Here is a 14,438-nt window from a genome sequence, read left to right as displayed (position 1 = left end):
GCGATCCGCTACTCAATCGTCTACAGCTATGCAGAATTTGGCGCGGCTACGTCGCGTCGTTTGGAAACCATTCTGGAAAAATCTTTGGGGGGGCAATTTGATCCCCACCCGAGCGCGTGTTAAAATGGGGTAGAATCGCAGGGAAGCGTCTTGTTAAACCGACCGATTGTGGTCAGGGACATAGGCAAGGGTGTCAATTTTTGCAAATTATTGGGGTGCCGAACCAAAGGCCCGGCAACCTACCTCCCCCCAATTTCCTCACCTGTTTTAGCCCACTTAATTTAGATCAAACACAATATACGTTTTTAATCTTTGTAAAATTTAAAAAAATTATTTAATATAAGCAGTGAAGAGGTCATCCAGGGTTGGATCAAAGGAGCAGTCACTGGACGTACACGTTTCTTCTGATCGGCACGTGAAGGCGCCCCTTTAGAGGCCACCTCAGAGCGCCGATGGTGATCTTCTTTGGCGGTTATTGGAGGCGGCAAGCACTTTGTTTGTAGGGAACGGGGACGGGGTTAACCATGAAGGACTTAGGTCATTCCCATATTCCAGAGCTTTTCACTTTAACCTCATAAACCCCTGCGTGTCTTATGGCGCTAGGTATGTAATGTTTATTGCATCGTTTATTCGCTCAGCTGTTAAGATCTGTATATTGTGGTGAGAGCAGCCATGACTTCTTGCTATGATAGTGGTATGAGACGCCACCAGGCAGAAAGATCAAAGAAGATAGTCTTCGTGTTATGATCATCCTCCACCCACATTTTTGTGTAGCATTCCACCCAAAAACATCGGGGGGGGCAGCCAAGATTGGGGTGTCACTCAACGTAGAAGGGGGGGGGGGGGGGCGGAGGGCAGGGCTCTTAAAAAAGAATACCAATCGACACCCGTGGACATAGGTGTTTTTCATCATAAAATGTGGCCCGGGGTGCAAAAAAGACTTCTGCAGAAAGACTGACTTGACGACACTGCCTGGATGTACGCATATATATATATATATATATATATATATATATATATATATATATATATATATATATATATGGGTGTGCGGGTGTGACGGAGGACTTTGTGTGAGACTCAACTTGCACTTCTTTTCAACGACAGAGCAGGTATAGCAGTGGCCGCGTTAAAGGGAGTGTTCCACATTTGTATGTGGTTTGAGCTGAAACCCGGGGCGGATCCAGAATGGGGGAAGGGGTTCGGGGTCATATCCCTTCCTTGGCCCCGAAGGGGCCATAGGCTCCAAAAGGCCCATAGCTGGCTGAAATGACGCATTTAAAAAAAACAGCAACATGGAACAAAATTAGGCGTCTTTGGGCTTTCAGACAACCACAAGCAGGGGCAGGGCAGAGTATGGGGTCCACACGTACACAACAATAGTTATTCACTGATTTCGAAGGTTGTGACTGGGATAATTTAGTGCTCATTACGCTGTTCGGAGTCTCTATGCTGTTTACAGGAGACCTGTGCGTCAACCTGCAGAGCCGATGTGATTAAAATGTTCTTTCTTTGCCCTTGATTTCTTTGCATTTGCTTGGAGGGCCGCGCGCTGCTGCCCTTCCTGCTATCGTGCAAGGACACTTTTTAATCAGAGTCCTTCCACGGATGCTTCCCACCCACCTGACCGGCTCTATATGCTAAAGTGCGGGCCCCATATCTTAACTTGCCGGTGTATTCTCGGTTGTCCAGGGGCCCTTCACGTTGGTCTCAATTAACGTACTAGCACACCCGCGATATGCTTTGCATTGGTCTAGGGCCCTTCCAATTCTCTGGCATTTGCTTTGGGCTCTATCCTCTTGTCGGAGGCCATTAGTTAACCTGCTTGGGCACGCTCGGCCGTTCGGAGCCTCCAAATCGGGTCCTGGGTTCTTCCTAATTGAAAAGAGGGCCTTACGCACTTGTCAGGTGCCACATCTTTTAACCTTCTCGGGCACACCAAGTTTTTGGTGGGCCCTGCACATTGGATTTTGGTATTTGAATGTAGAGCCCTGCGCTCCTGTCGCCGGCCATCTGATAGCCCGCTCGGGTACGCTCGGGTCCTCACCACTAGGTCTCGGGTACTTCTTATCTGAGTGGAGGGCCCTACGCTTTTGTCGGGCGCCCTATCTGATAACCTGCAGGGGTACACTCGATCGTCCGGGGACCCTCTGCATTGGGTCTTGCGAACTTACAGTTTGAATGAAGTGCGCTGTGCTCTTGTCGGGGCCCTTCCTGTTTGTCGCACTCGATCGTTCGGAGTCCTTTAAATTGTGTCGTGAGTATTCCTTGCTTGAATGAAGGGCCCTATGCGCTTGCCCAGGACTCCATCAGGTGACCCGCTCGGGTCACCAGATACTTGGTAATATACTGTATACTATACTTGATAATATACTGGTAAGATACTCGGACACTTGATCATGTCCGGCTCTCCATATTGTTTCTTGGCTACCACTCATGTGAACGGATGGCCCTATGTTTTCTTCGACGCCCCATTTATTAAGCTGCTCGAGCCAGTGGCGCATCCAGAGAGGGTGGGGCACGGACCTTGTCCCCCTTGCGCCCCGCAGGGACCCGTAGGCTCCAAAGGAGCCCATAACTGGCAGGAAGGACGCAGTATTCTAACACTATACACGATAAAATTGGATGTCTTTGGTCATCTAAGCGACCAAGAACAGTTGCAAGTGAAAGTGAAGAGCCAGTGAGCAGACAAGATAAATTCTTCGCTGATTGGGAGAATGTTGATTGGGGGAATGTGAGGCTGACCACGATGTCTAGAGGCGTTACCCTGTTGCGGGGCCCTATATGTCCACACGCTGGGTCAATTCGATCGCTAAAGAGCCTTCCGCGTTGCCTTGATATCTTTGTATTTTCTCGTAGGGCCATACGCTGCTGTTGTGGCACTATTTGCTAACATGCATGGGTACTCTTAATCAATCAGAAGCCCTCTACGGACTCTTCACATCAGCCCATAAAGGCTCTGTATGCTTTTGCTGCGGTCACATTTTGCTGGGCCTTTCCTGAACACGTCAGTAAAGGGCTTCCGTTACCAGTAACGTATAATGCACTTCCGTTACCTATTCAAAGACACCCCAGTGTGCAACAGCACACACATTATATATTTGCACACATTCTGTATAACACACATCTTCCCTGACAGTGATTTTGCACAAAACAAGGAAAACAAATGTCACTAAGGTGCCTTAACACGCGACCGGGTGGCCGGCTAGACACCCTTTGCTCGGATGTGGGGGGGGGGGGGGGGTCAATTTGCCCCCCCCCCTGAGATCTCGGGAACTAAGAAAGCTGGAGACACCAAATTTCCAGGGTGTATTGACCTGTACGTTAACTCATTTAGGTCAAAGTTTCAGGCTCCTAGGTCATAACCTTCCGGAAAAAGGTCAAACAAGGTAATATTCCAGGCTGGTCTCCAAAATGCCCCCAGAACCTAGATTATTGGTTCTAAGCAAAATGTCACATGCTCATTTAAGGTCAGTGACATTTTTTGACCTTTTGAAGGTCGAGGTGACCAAAATCATACAAGATTGCTTTAAGTTTTGCATTTGACTATATGACAAAGATTACGCTAGGCAGTATGTTCCTAAAACAGAATGCTGACATGGGTCATTTTTTGTCAATGGTCCATTCTGACCTCTAAGAAGTTCATGGAAGATGTGTAATGCGGTTCCTACCATCAATAAATTCGAAATGACCATCAGAAACTGTTTCATGCGGCAAGCCCCAGAGTAACAAAACAGGTTGGTTTTGACCTTAATGTGACCTTCATACCTGACCTTAGGTCAGTGTAATTTGCTCATTCGACTGTTGTGTTGCCTGAGAAAGCATCTCAGAGACGTATGGATTCGTCTAACACTCCGTTGCTGGATCAGATTAAATGATTCCCTAGAAATTGCCTTCGCTGAAGCCATGGCCTGACTTTGACCTGCCATATGTCAGCGACCTTACAAGGCACATCTAAATTGTTGATGCCAAATGATCTGCTATTCAATTGTCTACAGCTATGTAAAATGTGGCGCGGCTACGCCGCGCCGTTCGTAAACCATTCTGGGAAATCCTTCGGAGGGTCAATTTGACCCCCTCCCACCCGAGAGCGTGTTAAGATACAGAACACTCGTCACATATCCCACTGAAGATGCAGAGCTCGTGTTAGGTTTTCCAAGTCGGACGGGGGCAACTGCTCCCTCCTCGCCAGCCTCATCCGGTTCTGGCACCCTCATTACAGTTACCGGCGTTCGTCAGCTGCACGCTGTCAGACGACAGGAGGTCATCAGGAAATGCGCCGCTGGGTTTTACCAAGGTGGAAAGCCGACATTCGGACCCCGGGGCAGACCTGGGGCTTCCTATCCAAACTTTTAACAAAATGGTTTCGTTCAGGTTTCAAATCATTTATGTTTTACTTCTTATTCAAGTTGTTAATTTTTATGGGCTTCTCTTGGGATGGTGGCATGGCAGGGGGCCTAATCGTTGGCCAGCGGTGCTTTCTGTGTTTTTCTTAGGTCCTCTCATGAATCTGATGGCCCTCATTTGTATCATCTGGGGCCTCCTGAAACCAAAAGGGCCTGGCGTTGGCCATATAGGGCATTTCGCGGGCGGACACTGTCTGATGATGGGTCCCCAAAAATTGCAAGGAATCACAATGACATGCTTTTAACGCTTGGAAAATGGACAGGGAGCGGCGGGCCCTTGCCCCTTTGTTGCGCCGCCTCCGGCTATCACCTAAACGCGTCACGGAGTCATCACGAACAGCCTTATAGGTGTCGCCATCGTCGATATCGCCTTGATTATAGAACGGCTTTACAGCTTACACCCACTAGCATTTGGTCTCCAAGTCGTTGCAACCCGTGCTATAATTGTCGTCACGGCAGGGCGACCACCTTGTAGTGCCGTTCCTTGGTCAGTTCATTTTCCTTGGCAGCTAGCTCTGCCGCCTCCCGTGAGGGGTAGCAATTCCACCACTGCTCCTCGGCGGACGCAAAGATGATGAACACAAGCGCGCCCATCGCGTGGATGCCTGCTGTCAGACAGAAGACGATCTGCCAATGCTCCAGGTCATCGTGTCCTGCGAACACCAGGAACGGAGTTATGGGACGCTGTTGGGGTTTAGTTTAGGGAGGGTGATTTTGTGCGTATTAAGCCAGTTCCTGACGGCTTCTTACACCACCGTCTTGAGATTACGATCCCGGGAAGGCTTCCCTGCAATATCGGTTGCCGGAACTAGCGGTGTAAGAATGGTTTAAGTTCAAACTAAAACAAATTAACGGTAAATATAATTGACATAACTTATCTGCCTTCCATGCCTATAAGCGCGACGCAGAAGGGTTGTCAGAATGACTCACCGTATAGGAGGAACAAAATCCACCCGACCCACTGCCTCTCCTCACTGCTGTTTTGCTCCGCAGTAATGCTAGGAACGCACAATTTTTCCCATTTAACAGATAGTGCCTGATCATTCGATGACCTTAGGACAATTTTGAAATCTGTGTTTTCCTTTCTGGCACCTGAGAAGGTCATCTGAATGTTCCCTCTGAATACGTTTGTAAACCTACACACGCAAATGATCTCCAACTAGCTGTTTTTTGACGCAGTGTGACAATTCATTGGTCTCGTATTCACACACGCTATCTGGGGAAAAACATGTGGGATAAATTAAGCTCTTCAATTCTTAATATGTTTCTAAACTCACAAAATTGCTTTCCCGTAACATGAAACATGATTGACGTATGCCACTCCAATTCGCAAATAATGGCATGTTGGGATTTGCGGGAATAATGAGAACGGGAAAAGGGGAGAATGCTGTTCCTCCATAAATTGCTCACGCCAGGCGGCGTACCAAAACATCAGACACCAGCAATGTCTTGTCTCGCTTCATACTTTGACTTATGAAGTCGGAGTTTCATCATGCATACAACGAGAATACTCCTCTTCCATGTACCCGTGACACCGGCATTTAGACTGGTACCTCCTGCTATACAGTACCACCGTGTATCTGTATCTGTCCTGTCCGTATCTGTCCCCGTCCCGCACTGATCATGCAAGTGAGCACCAAATAGGACACGACAGTCATCAACGATTAATCTCGATCGTACCGACATCATGCAAAGCCCACAAATCACATGCGCATTTAATGCCACAGCTCTGCTTTGCTTAGCTTACGTGACAAGTGTCAATACCGATCGGGAATCTAAAAGATAGATATCTGGTCCTACGAGTAAATGTACGTGATAGCTTTGTATGGCCTCACTGGCCACCCGTTACCACGTGGCCATCCATCACCACCTGGCCACCTGTCACCGCCTGGCCACCTGACCACCCGTCACCATTTGACCAGCCGGCCACCCGTCACCACCTAACCACTAGTCACCAACTCATCACCACCTTACAACGTGATCAACCGTCACCACCTGACCAACTGTCCCCAACTGACCAACTGTCACCACCTGACCATCCGTCACCACCTGACCAACTGGCATACCTGGCCATCTGTCACCAACTGACCAGCTGTCATCACCTGACCATCGCTCACCAACTGACCAGCTGTCACGCCTGGCCATCTGTTACCATGACCATATACCACACTGTCTATCGCCTGTCACAATGACAACTTAGCACTATCTGTCGCCTGTCACAATGACAACTTAGCACCATCTGTCGCCTGTCACAATGACAACTTAGCACCATCTGTCGCCTGTCACCACGACCACCAGTCACCGTCTGTCACCTGCCACGATGGCGCCGGTGACGAGCGGCGCCACGATGCCGGCGATGGCCATGACGCAGTTGCTGACGCCCATCATGGAGCCTGCAAAGTTGGGCGCCAGGTCGAGGTAGTTGACGAGCAGGGAGGAGACGATGCAGCCCACCATAGCCACCGCGATGCAGAGCAGCGCAACGATCACCACGTGATCGCACCCGGCGAATGAGGCGAGCGCCAGGAAGATGCCTGACCCCAGCAGGCCTGCAATGGATGGTGTTCGGGGTTGAGTGGTTAAGACGGCATCGGAGGGTTATGGCCTGCGGTAAGTCACGTCCTTGTGAGGACAAACTTAAGCCCCAATGCTGTCAGGCTGGTCGGTGTCCAAGAAAGTCCCGGGGATCCGGTCCCCAACGTCGAGGGGTTTACTAGTAGGGAAATGACGGGGTCCACAAACTGGGATTCAACAGTGAGAAGGCGCGGATTGAACGACTAAGAGAGGGCTTTTTGATCAGCGGTTTCATTACAACAAACAAGTTTGCTACATCCTAGACGCAGCTGAGAGAACGGCTGGATGGCGCTTTCGATTTCGTCCGCGTGCATGTCCAAAACTAATTATGAACATTCGTGTTTTATCCAAATAAATTTCACGAATCAACGAGACAGTATTCAACATCCTGCTCATGCCCCGTATCTCAGGGCTATTGCCGAAGCTCACTATCGAGTTGAGAATTGATGCTGGTAAGACCTCATTTACCAGTGACTGCGAATATTTTCCTGACGACGGTCTTGCTGAATGTCTTGCGTTCCATCAGCTTATCCTGGCTGAATGCGGCGATGTTCGAAACGATGGACATAAACAGGAAAGGGAGCGCTGAGAGAAACGCATTCTGCAAACAGGAAATCACTCAGTATGTCAGCTGAAGACCATTGCACTTTAAGAGATATTACGATAAAAACGACCGAACCACAAGAAATTTCTCCTCCTTGAAGCGCGTCCCTGACCGAAACGTGGTTTCTTCTGCGGTCACTTTGAAAGGTAAGGACGTGCGTGCTATGAAGTTTTCGTGAGTACTGCATGAGTGCTGTAGGTACACAATGCGCCTTACTCAGTGTTATTATCCGACTTCTCTAGTAGCCAAGCAATCCGAGTTCCTGAATGCCACATCATTTCTCGAGACCGGCGTCACGCCATTGTTTACAAGCCACTAAAATCGCAAACCGCTTTACCACATGCACACCTGGTCGATTTTGAAGTGTAGAATATTGTTCATGTACGTGGGCAGCTCGGTGAGCAGCATATACCAGCCCCAGCTGTAGCAGAAGGCGGTGAAGACATTGGCGATGTAGGGCACGCTGGTGAACATCGCCTTCCAGGGCACCGGCGGTCTCGTCTGTCGGCACCGCCCGCCAGTTAGTGGTCGCCTTCAGATGTCCGGTTAACGACTTCATTACAATTGGTGACTGGTAAATATGTCCTAAGCAACGCTGCGAGGTCATTTGGGCTTATCTAAAGTGTTTAGTCAGTGACCAAAAAGAGCTTGGGCATATCAAGCATTTCCAATGTTTCCCTCCAAAACTGGGGTGTGATTATGATTCAGATTCGTTCTCCCCCTTAAACAAATGCACAACAACCGGGTCGGTCAGTCAGTCACACCATTCAGTCACGTGGCCGGTCGGTCGTGTGACCGCTCAGTCACGTGACTGGCTCGCTCGGGGCTGCCCACCCAGTTGGAAACTTCAAGTGTCCAGTAAGAAACTTCAAGATTTCAGTCAAGTGGCCTAAAAGAGACTGGTTAGCACGCGGATGGATTTATGTTTTTGTGTGTGTGCGTGCTGAATAAAAGCCACCTTTCACCTTCAAACAGCTTTATCTGTAGCCCTATTCCAGTTACCGTCCATTAGCCACTCATAACTGCCCGCTGCATACGTTGGACCCAGCGGCCGTGTGACTCATCCTCGGTCAAATGGCGTGCTGTTGCGTCAGCCAGGCAGCGGCCAGGTGAGTTATGTGCAGTAACTAGGCTTGCTTCCGTTCAAGCCAAGGCTTCATCACTCACCTCATGCCATCTGTTCCGTTGGAACCTGGCCATGCCTGGCTTCCGTAGAAGATTCGATGCTCTCTTTAAAATTCAACACCTCACTAGCCGTCCATCACATCAGATAGTTCCGGCATCGCAAGGCGATACATTACTTTGTGATTGGCTAGGCCGACCATCGTACAATATCGTACTGGCTTCTCATTGGATAGATATCACATCATTTCCGGAACCTGTGGTCTTGGCTCGTTTCCCATGCGCGTAGTATATACGGAGCACTTTCGGTGACCGTGTAGTCTCATACACTCTCTAGACGCGAAGACGCAAGACTGCTGTTGTTTATGCACGTTAACATTGTGGTGATAGTGTTAGTGAGTGCGAGTTACTGAAAATAAAAGCTTTTGATTGATATAAACTATCTTTCTCCGACTCACGAGAAAGACTGGCACAAGCAAGGTCTTCACTAACCTATCACGCCATCAGCAAGAAGTCTCACACATGACCTGGGCACCTTAATATTGGCATAAACCCCCGACAATTGATGTTAAACAGTTATGGCCTCTCCGTGCATTTATACTTATATTCATCCTCAGTTATATTCATCGCTACGATGATGATGAAGTGAAGGTCTTCGTATTAAATGACGCTGAAATTAGACATAATCCTGTTGTTTATCAAATGCAGATGGGCTCTCCGTTGAAAACACAGCTAAATTAAAGGGATGTTGGACTGTTGGGCTCTCGACTCATCCCCCTTCCCATTAATTACGCAAATCGTTGACCGCGTCAAGTAGTGTCGGGAGTGACCGCACACCACCATGCTGTTTGCTCCCGGGACTCGGCCTGGGATGTCAAGTGGTGTCAGGAGTGACCGCACACCACCATGCTGTTCGCTCCCGGGACTCGGCCTGGGATGTCAAGTGCCCCTTCCCCCTTAGTCCAAGCGCGCCGTGGCGTCCACTGCACAGCGCACTGCAGCTTTCCCTGGGCATCCAATGCTGCGTGCCCCTGGCACCGAGCCGGGCGACAGAGCGCACGGCATACGTAAGCTTCCCCTGATCAGCCAGCTCCATGTGTCCCTACCAAGGCGCCGGGCTAAAATGCGAAGCATAAAAAATCTTTCCTGGATGCCTGCTGCCGTGTGCTCCTTGCCTAGCTCCCGACCGTGAGCCTCTCTGTCCACCGTTATCCTCTGGCCGAGTGCCTCCGCGCCCTTCTGATGCCCGGCTGCGATGCCCCATGTCCTGCAGTTCCATCTAGTCGTCTGCTGCTGTGTGCAAATGACAATGGTTCCATACAACACCTTATTTAGGCTACCTACCGCTGTGCGCTGCAGGCCTGTCGGCCGGCTCGGATGCCGTTTGTACAGTGGCTTCCCCTGGTGCTTCTCTGGCCACCCACCGCGCAGTGCTGCTGGCCGAGTGCCTCGCTGTACTCTCTCTTCTTGGTCTCGATGAGGATCTTCTCGCGCTGCGTGATGCGCGGATGCTGATGCGGGTAGTTGTAGACTAGCAGCGCCCAGAACACGCACCACAAGATGCTGCTGAAGCCGAAGAAGTAGAAGACGGATTCCCAGCCGAGGCTCGAGCCGGCCAGCAGTCCAGAGATCGGCATCCCCAGTATAGTGCCCCAGGTGTTGCCTGTCCGTCAGGGGGCGGGGGTCGGGTCAAAACAGGGACGGTGTCTGGATGGACACTTGGATTCATAGTGGACGTTACCGATGGGCGACGCATGTCCGACTCTCTCCTCGCAAGTTTCCTGCCCTGGGACTCGAGACATGACGCTTTCAAGGCCGTGATACGAGGCATATGATACGATGCTGGAGTGGTTTGTAATAAGTTTGCGAAAGATGCGAGTCAGATGAATGTTTAGTCGCGTCACAAGCTGAGAATAAAACGCGACTCATTTCACATTTGACTTTCACATTTAAGATTTGATTTTCACTCATTTCTCATTTTACACAAGATCTGCTTAATCCCATGCCCCACTCCTCAGAAAGTTCAGAGACTTGATGGATGAGTTTGGTTTGGAGTTTGGAGTTTGGAGTTTGGGTCTCGAACACGCAACGGCAGAAAGCCACATTTGTCTCCCATTATAATTCACTTGGCTGGCTAGAACGGGCGAACAACTTTTGAGTGGTTCGTAATAAAGCTGTGGAAAATGCGAATCCGACAAATGTTTTGGTCGCGGCGCTAGCTGAACATAAAACGCGACGCGTTTCACGCAATATCTGCCCAGTGGTATGCCTCACTCCTCGGAGAGGTCAGAGACTTGGTGGATGGGTGATGTGTACGGGTGAGAAAGGCAGAGGTGAAGAGAAAGGCGAATACTTTGGATCTGGAATCTGGGCAGACTTCGAGTCTCGGACATGCAACGGCGAAAATAGAGACTTATTTGTCTCCCATTACAATTTACTTCATTGCTGCAACGGGCGAACTTCTTCTGTCCCAGACCCCATGCCGAACAGGAGTGCCCAAACATCTCAGCGAATCGCTGGACGCCGGGTAGCAGTCCCGAAGCCCGCTTGCCTGTTGTGCCTAGGACAGTCATTCGGCTCTTTTCCGTGGGTGGCGCCCAGTTGCTGACGACCACCTGGTAGCACGGGTACAGCACCGCCTGGGGCACCAGCCAGCAGTGAGGGTTCGAGGTGGTAGACCAATGGCAGCGCACCGACACCAGATGCGATCACGTGGTGCTTGGTCGGTAGGATTCGGCGAGAACTGCTCTGCATTTTGATGTGCTTACGTCTAGTCCATGATATGCGCCTTTTATTTATCTCGAATGCTATGCATTCCCTTTTGTTATCACAGTAACCTTCACGAAGGCTGGCATAGACAACGGCTATGGCCGGAACATGATCATTTCCCCAAGAATGACCCAACGAGCGTCCGAAATAGCCTGTCGAATGCTTCGACGGCCAAACTAGAGCAGCGATGTGCACTCTGCTCCGACAAGGACCGGATCACCGCGTCAGGCCCATGACCTGTCCTGTACTGTCCTGACCTCTCCGAGGCCCATGACGAAGCGGCAGACGATCAGCAGGCCGAAGCTTGTGTGGGCGCAGATGGGCGTCAGCAGGCTCCCGATGGCTGGAGGTCAGCACAGGTCACTGCCCGAGCTCGGGAGATGAGACCACGGCGATCTTCGTCACAAGCGGACAAGGGCAGGGTTGAGAAAGCGGTGGCCCACATCAGCGAGAAACGTGGCGCGGTTGATACGGCGGCTTACGCGACGGCAAGACAACGGTGGTGGGGTGGAAACCTCGGTCCCCATGTCCTCGTTGGTGATGCAGCCTGGATGGAAAGCTGGTTTCCTTCGAACGAGCTCAGGCGATGAGACAGAAATAAACAGTTAATAATCACCCAAACTATTCGATGAGCCGACCAGAACCACATGGACGAAATGCATGGTAATGGCGTTGTTATGGAATTCTGAATCGACGATCCTCACGCCACTTCCGACATACGATCTATCAGCTGCATTCAATCATGATACTTCCTATCCTCGCTCGCTTTTGCCAACCAGCCGTGTACCTTCACGACGTCTGCTGTTCCGCTCCAGCGTCACAGCGTGACGTCACTGTCCTCCGAAATCACAGTGTGACGTCAACCTTCCCGTGTTAACGTCATAACATGACATCGTGCCGCGCTGACGTCACCTACCGGACAGGAATATGCCACTGAAGAAGACGAGCCGCGGTCCGTACACCTCTGATATTCGTCCTGCTGGGAACTGGGTGACGGCGTAGCCCAAGAAGAAGCTGCTCAGCACCAGCGCCTGCGTGTTTTCGTCCCAGTCAAAGTCACCCTGCGAAGCACCGGAACGGAAGCGCGCGGTCAGTGTGTGAGGCCTGCCTGAGTGACGACTTTTGATGTCAGCGAGATGCATCTGGTTGCGCGTGTTCTGTTGCTTTTTTGTTTTAAGCTTCGTCCAGATACGTGCGCGGTGTCAAAAATCGTGTTTACCGGCATAGATCCGAGTTGTTGGTAGCCACCGCGTGCATTAGCGGGAATTTCATGCGTCCAAATCGCATCCGTCATTTAGAACACCACGATTTATCCGTTTCAGCCAAATACTGTTTTATCAACGTGTGCATGATAACGCACATACGCACAAAGGTATTGACAGCTCACAACAAATCCTAAAATATTCTTTAAATAAGCATAATTTGTGAACCATTACTGGTCGGGCTGACCGGATGAATTGGTATATGTCTGCCGTGCAATCCGATGATATCTATGGTATTTGGATCAGCCAAATTAGTCCGTCGAATCGAATTTGAACACATTCCAGGTATAGCGCCGCCAGGGCTGCCACATGTTCCCACATTGGAACCACTGGTCTCTCCAGAGCCCCTACGCGATGAATGCCCAACAATGCCAAATATGGTTCCCTGAGTTATGTCTCGTTTTGTCATCCGTGCCAAAACGGAAAAAACGGAAACCGTAAATGCACGGTTTCCCTCACCGGACCAGTTATGTGTTAGAAAAATCGTAGCTGCATGCTTTGTGACGTCAACATTATGGGACGTCCCCTTGATGACTCTAGGAACCCTGATGTTTATGAGATTCCTGATCATCTGATGCACATGATGCTATTGGAAAACCAACAATTTCTTGAAAACTATTGAGTCATGAAATATTTTGGGCACTGGTGTCCTCGAGGACCTTCATGTCCTGGCAATGATGCCCGTTGTACTCCCAGCTGCTGTTGTGCCTCCGTGTGTTTCTGATCCTGTTTCTGCCCGGGTGCTTTTTAAACACCTGTTGCTTCTGGAGTCCTCTCATGGTCTCGCCATCGGGAAATGTTTTGGACAACATTTCATTGGCATTGTTTAGTTGGCTCAGTTTTTTGGGCCCCACATTTTCATTCATGGCTTGGTCGCAGTGGTGGGGTCCAAGAAAAGCGGTTGCGACTACTCCATAGTCACCTTGGATTACCCGCTGGGTGCCAACTGGCAGATGAGAGGTGACGAAATACCTCAGTAGCCGTTCGGGTTAAGAAGTGAGTTGCTCGCAGATGGCTAGTCATAACACTGATTTCCGGCAAAATGGGCATATTAAAGGAAACAAACTTACCTGATCTCATGCCAACCACTAAGGCTAAGGGGCCAGAATCCGGTCCTTGGGTAGAAAGGGTTGGAAAGGGGTGGAAGGGGTAGAACGTACCGTACTTTCATCCGTGCCGTTGGTGTGGGGTCTTGGGCAGGCGGAGCCATGACCTTCACCGGAAGATGACGAGTTCTTCACCATCTTCACGATGGCGACGGACATGTTGGCCCGCATGGCGTAGCCGGAGGCGAATCCGAAGAGGCCTACCACGGCGATGGCGTACCGCCACGGTAGGCAGGGCATGAGCTGACCTGCCAGGAGCAGAGGGTGGCGTTACAGGCCGGCACTGTCAGTGCTCGGCAGGAGATATTTCCGATGACGGAGCGGGGGGGGGGGGGGGGCAGGGATAACATGTCAGAAGCAGAGGCGGCGTTACAGGCCGGCGCTGTCGGTGCTCGGCAGGAGATATTTCCGATGACGGGGCGGGAGGGGCCAGGGATAACATGTCAGGAGCAGAGGGTGGCGTTACAGGCCGACACTGTCAGCGCTCGGCAGGACATATTTCCGATGACAGAGCGGGAGGGGTCAGGGATTACATATCAGGAGCAGAGCGCGGCGTTACAGGCCGGCGCTATCAGGGACGGGAGGGGCAAGAGAT

The 14,438-nt window shown here is 50.6% G+C and overlaps 1 protein-coding gene and 1 pseudogene across 1 annotated transcript; one reads left to right on the top strand and one right to left on the bottom strand.

The window, feature by feature from the left end:
* Positions 1-4,856: 4,856 nt before the first annotated feature.
* On the bottom strand, positions 4,857-12,527 carry LOC119106936 (putative inorganic phosphate cotransporter; the record flags this gene model as incomplete). Its single annotated transcript, XM_037230282.1, is given in 8 exon segments — positions 4,857-5,059; positions 6,719-6,955; positions 7,449-7,581; positions 7,933-8,085; positions 10,131-10,369; positions 11,258-11,345; positions 11,733-11,818; positions 12,392-12,527. Coding segments are annotated over 7 exon segments (1,068 nt in total).
* A 1,527-nt stretch (positions 12,528-14,054) lies between these two features.
* Positions 14,055-14,438, top strand: part of LOC119106935 (histone H3.3-like) — a 1,883-nt pseudogene continuing 1,499 nt past the window's right edge.

This window comes from Pollicipes pollicipes, unplaced genomic scaffold (assembly GCF_011947565.3).
Source record: "Pollicipes pollicipes isolate AB1234 unplaced genomic scaffold, Ppol_2.1 Scaffold_6473;HRSCAF=7676_pilon_pilon_pilon, whole genome shotgun sequence".
Lineage (NCBI taxonomy): Eukaryota > Metazoa > Arthropoda > Thecostraca > Pollicipedomorpha > Pollicipedidae > Pollicipes > Pollicipes pollicipes.
The sequence above is the reverse complement of the archived record's forward strand: the minus strand, read 5'-3'. Positions and strand labels throughout refer to the sequence as shown.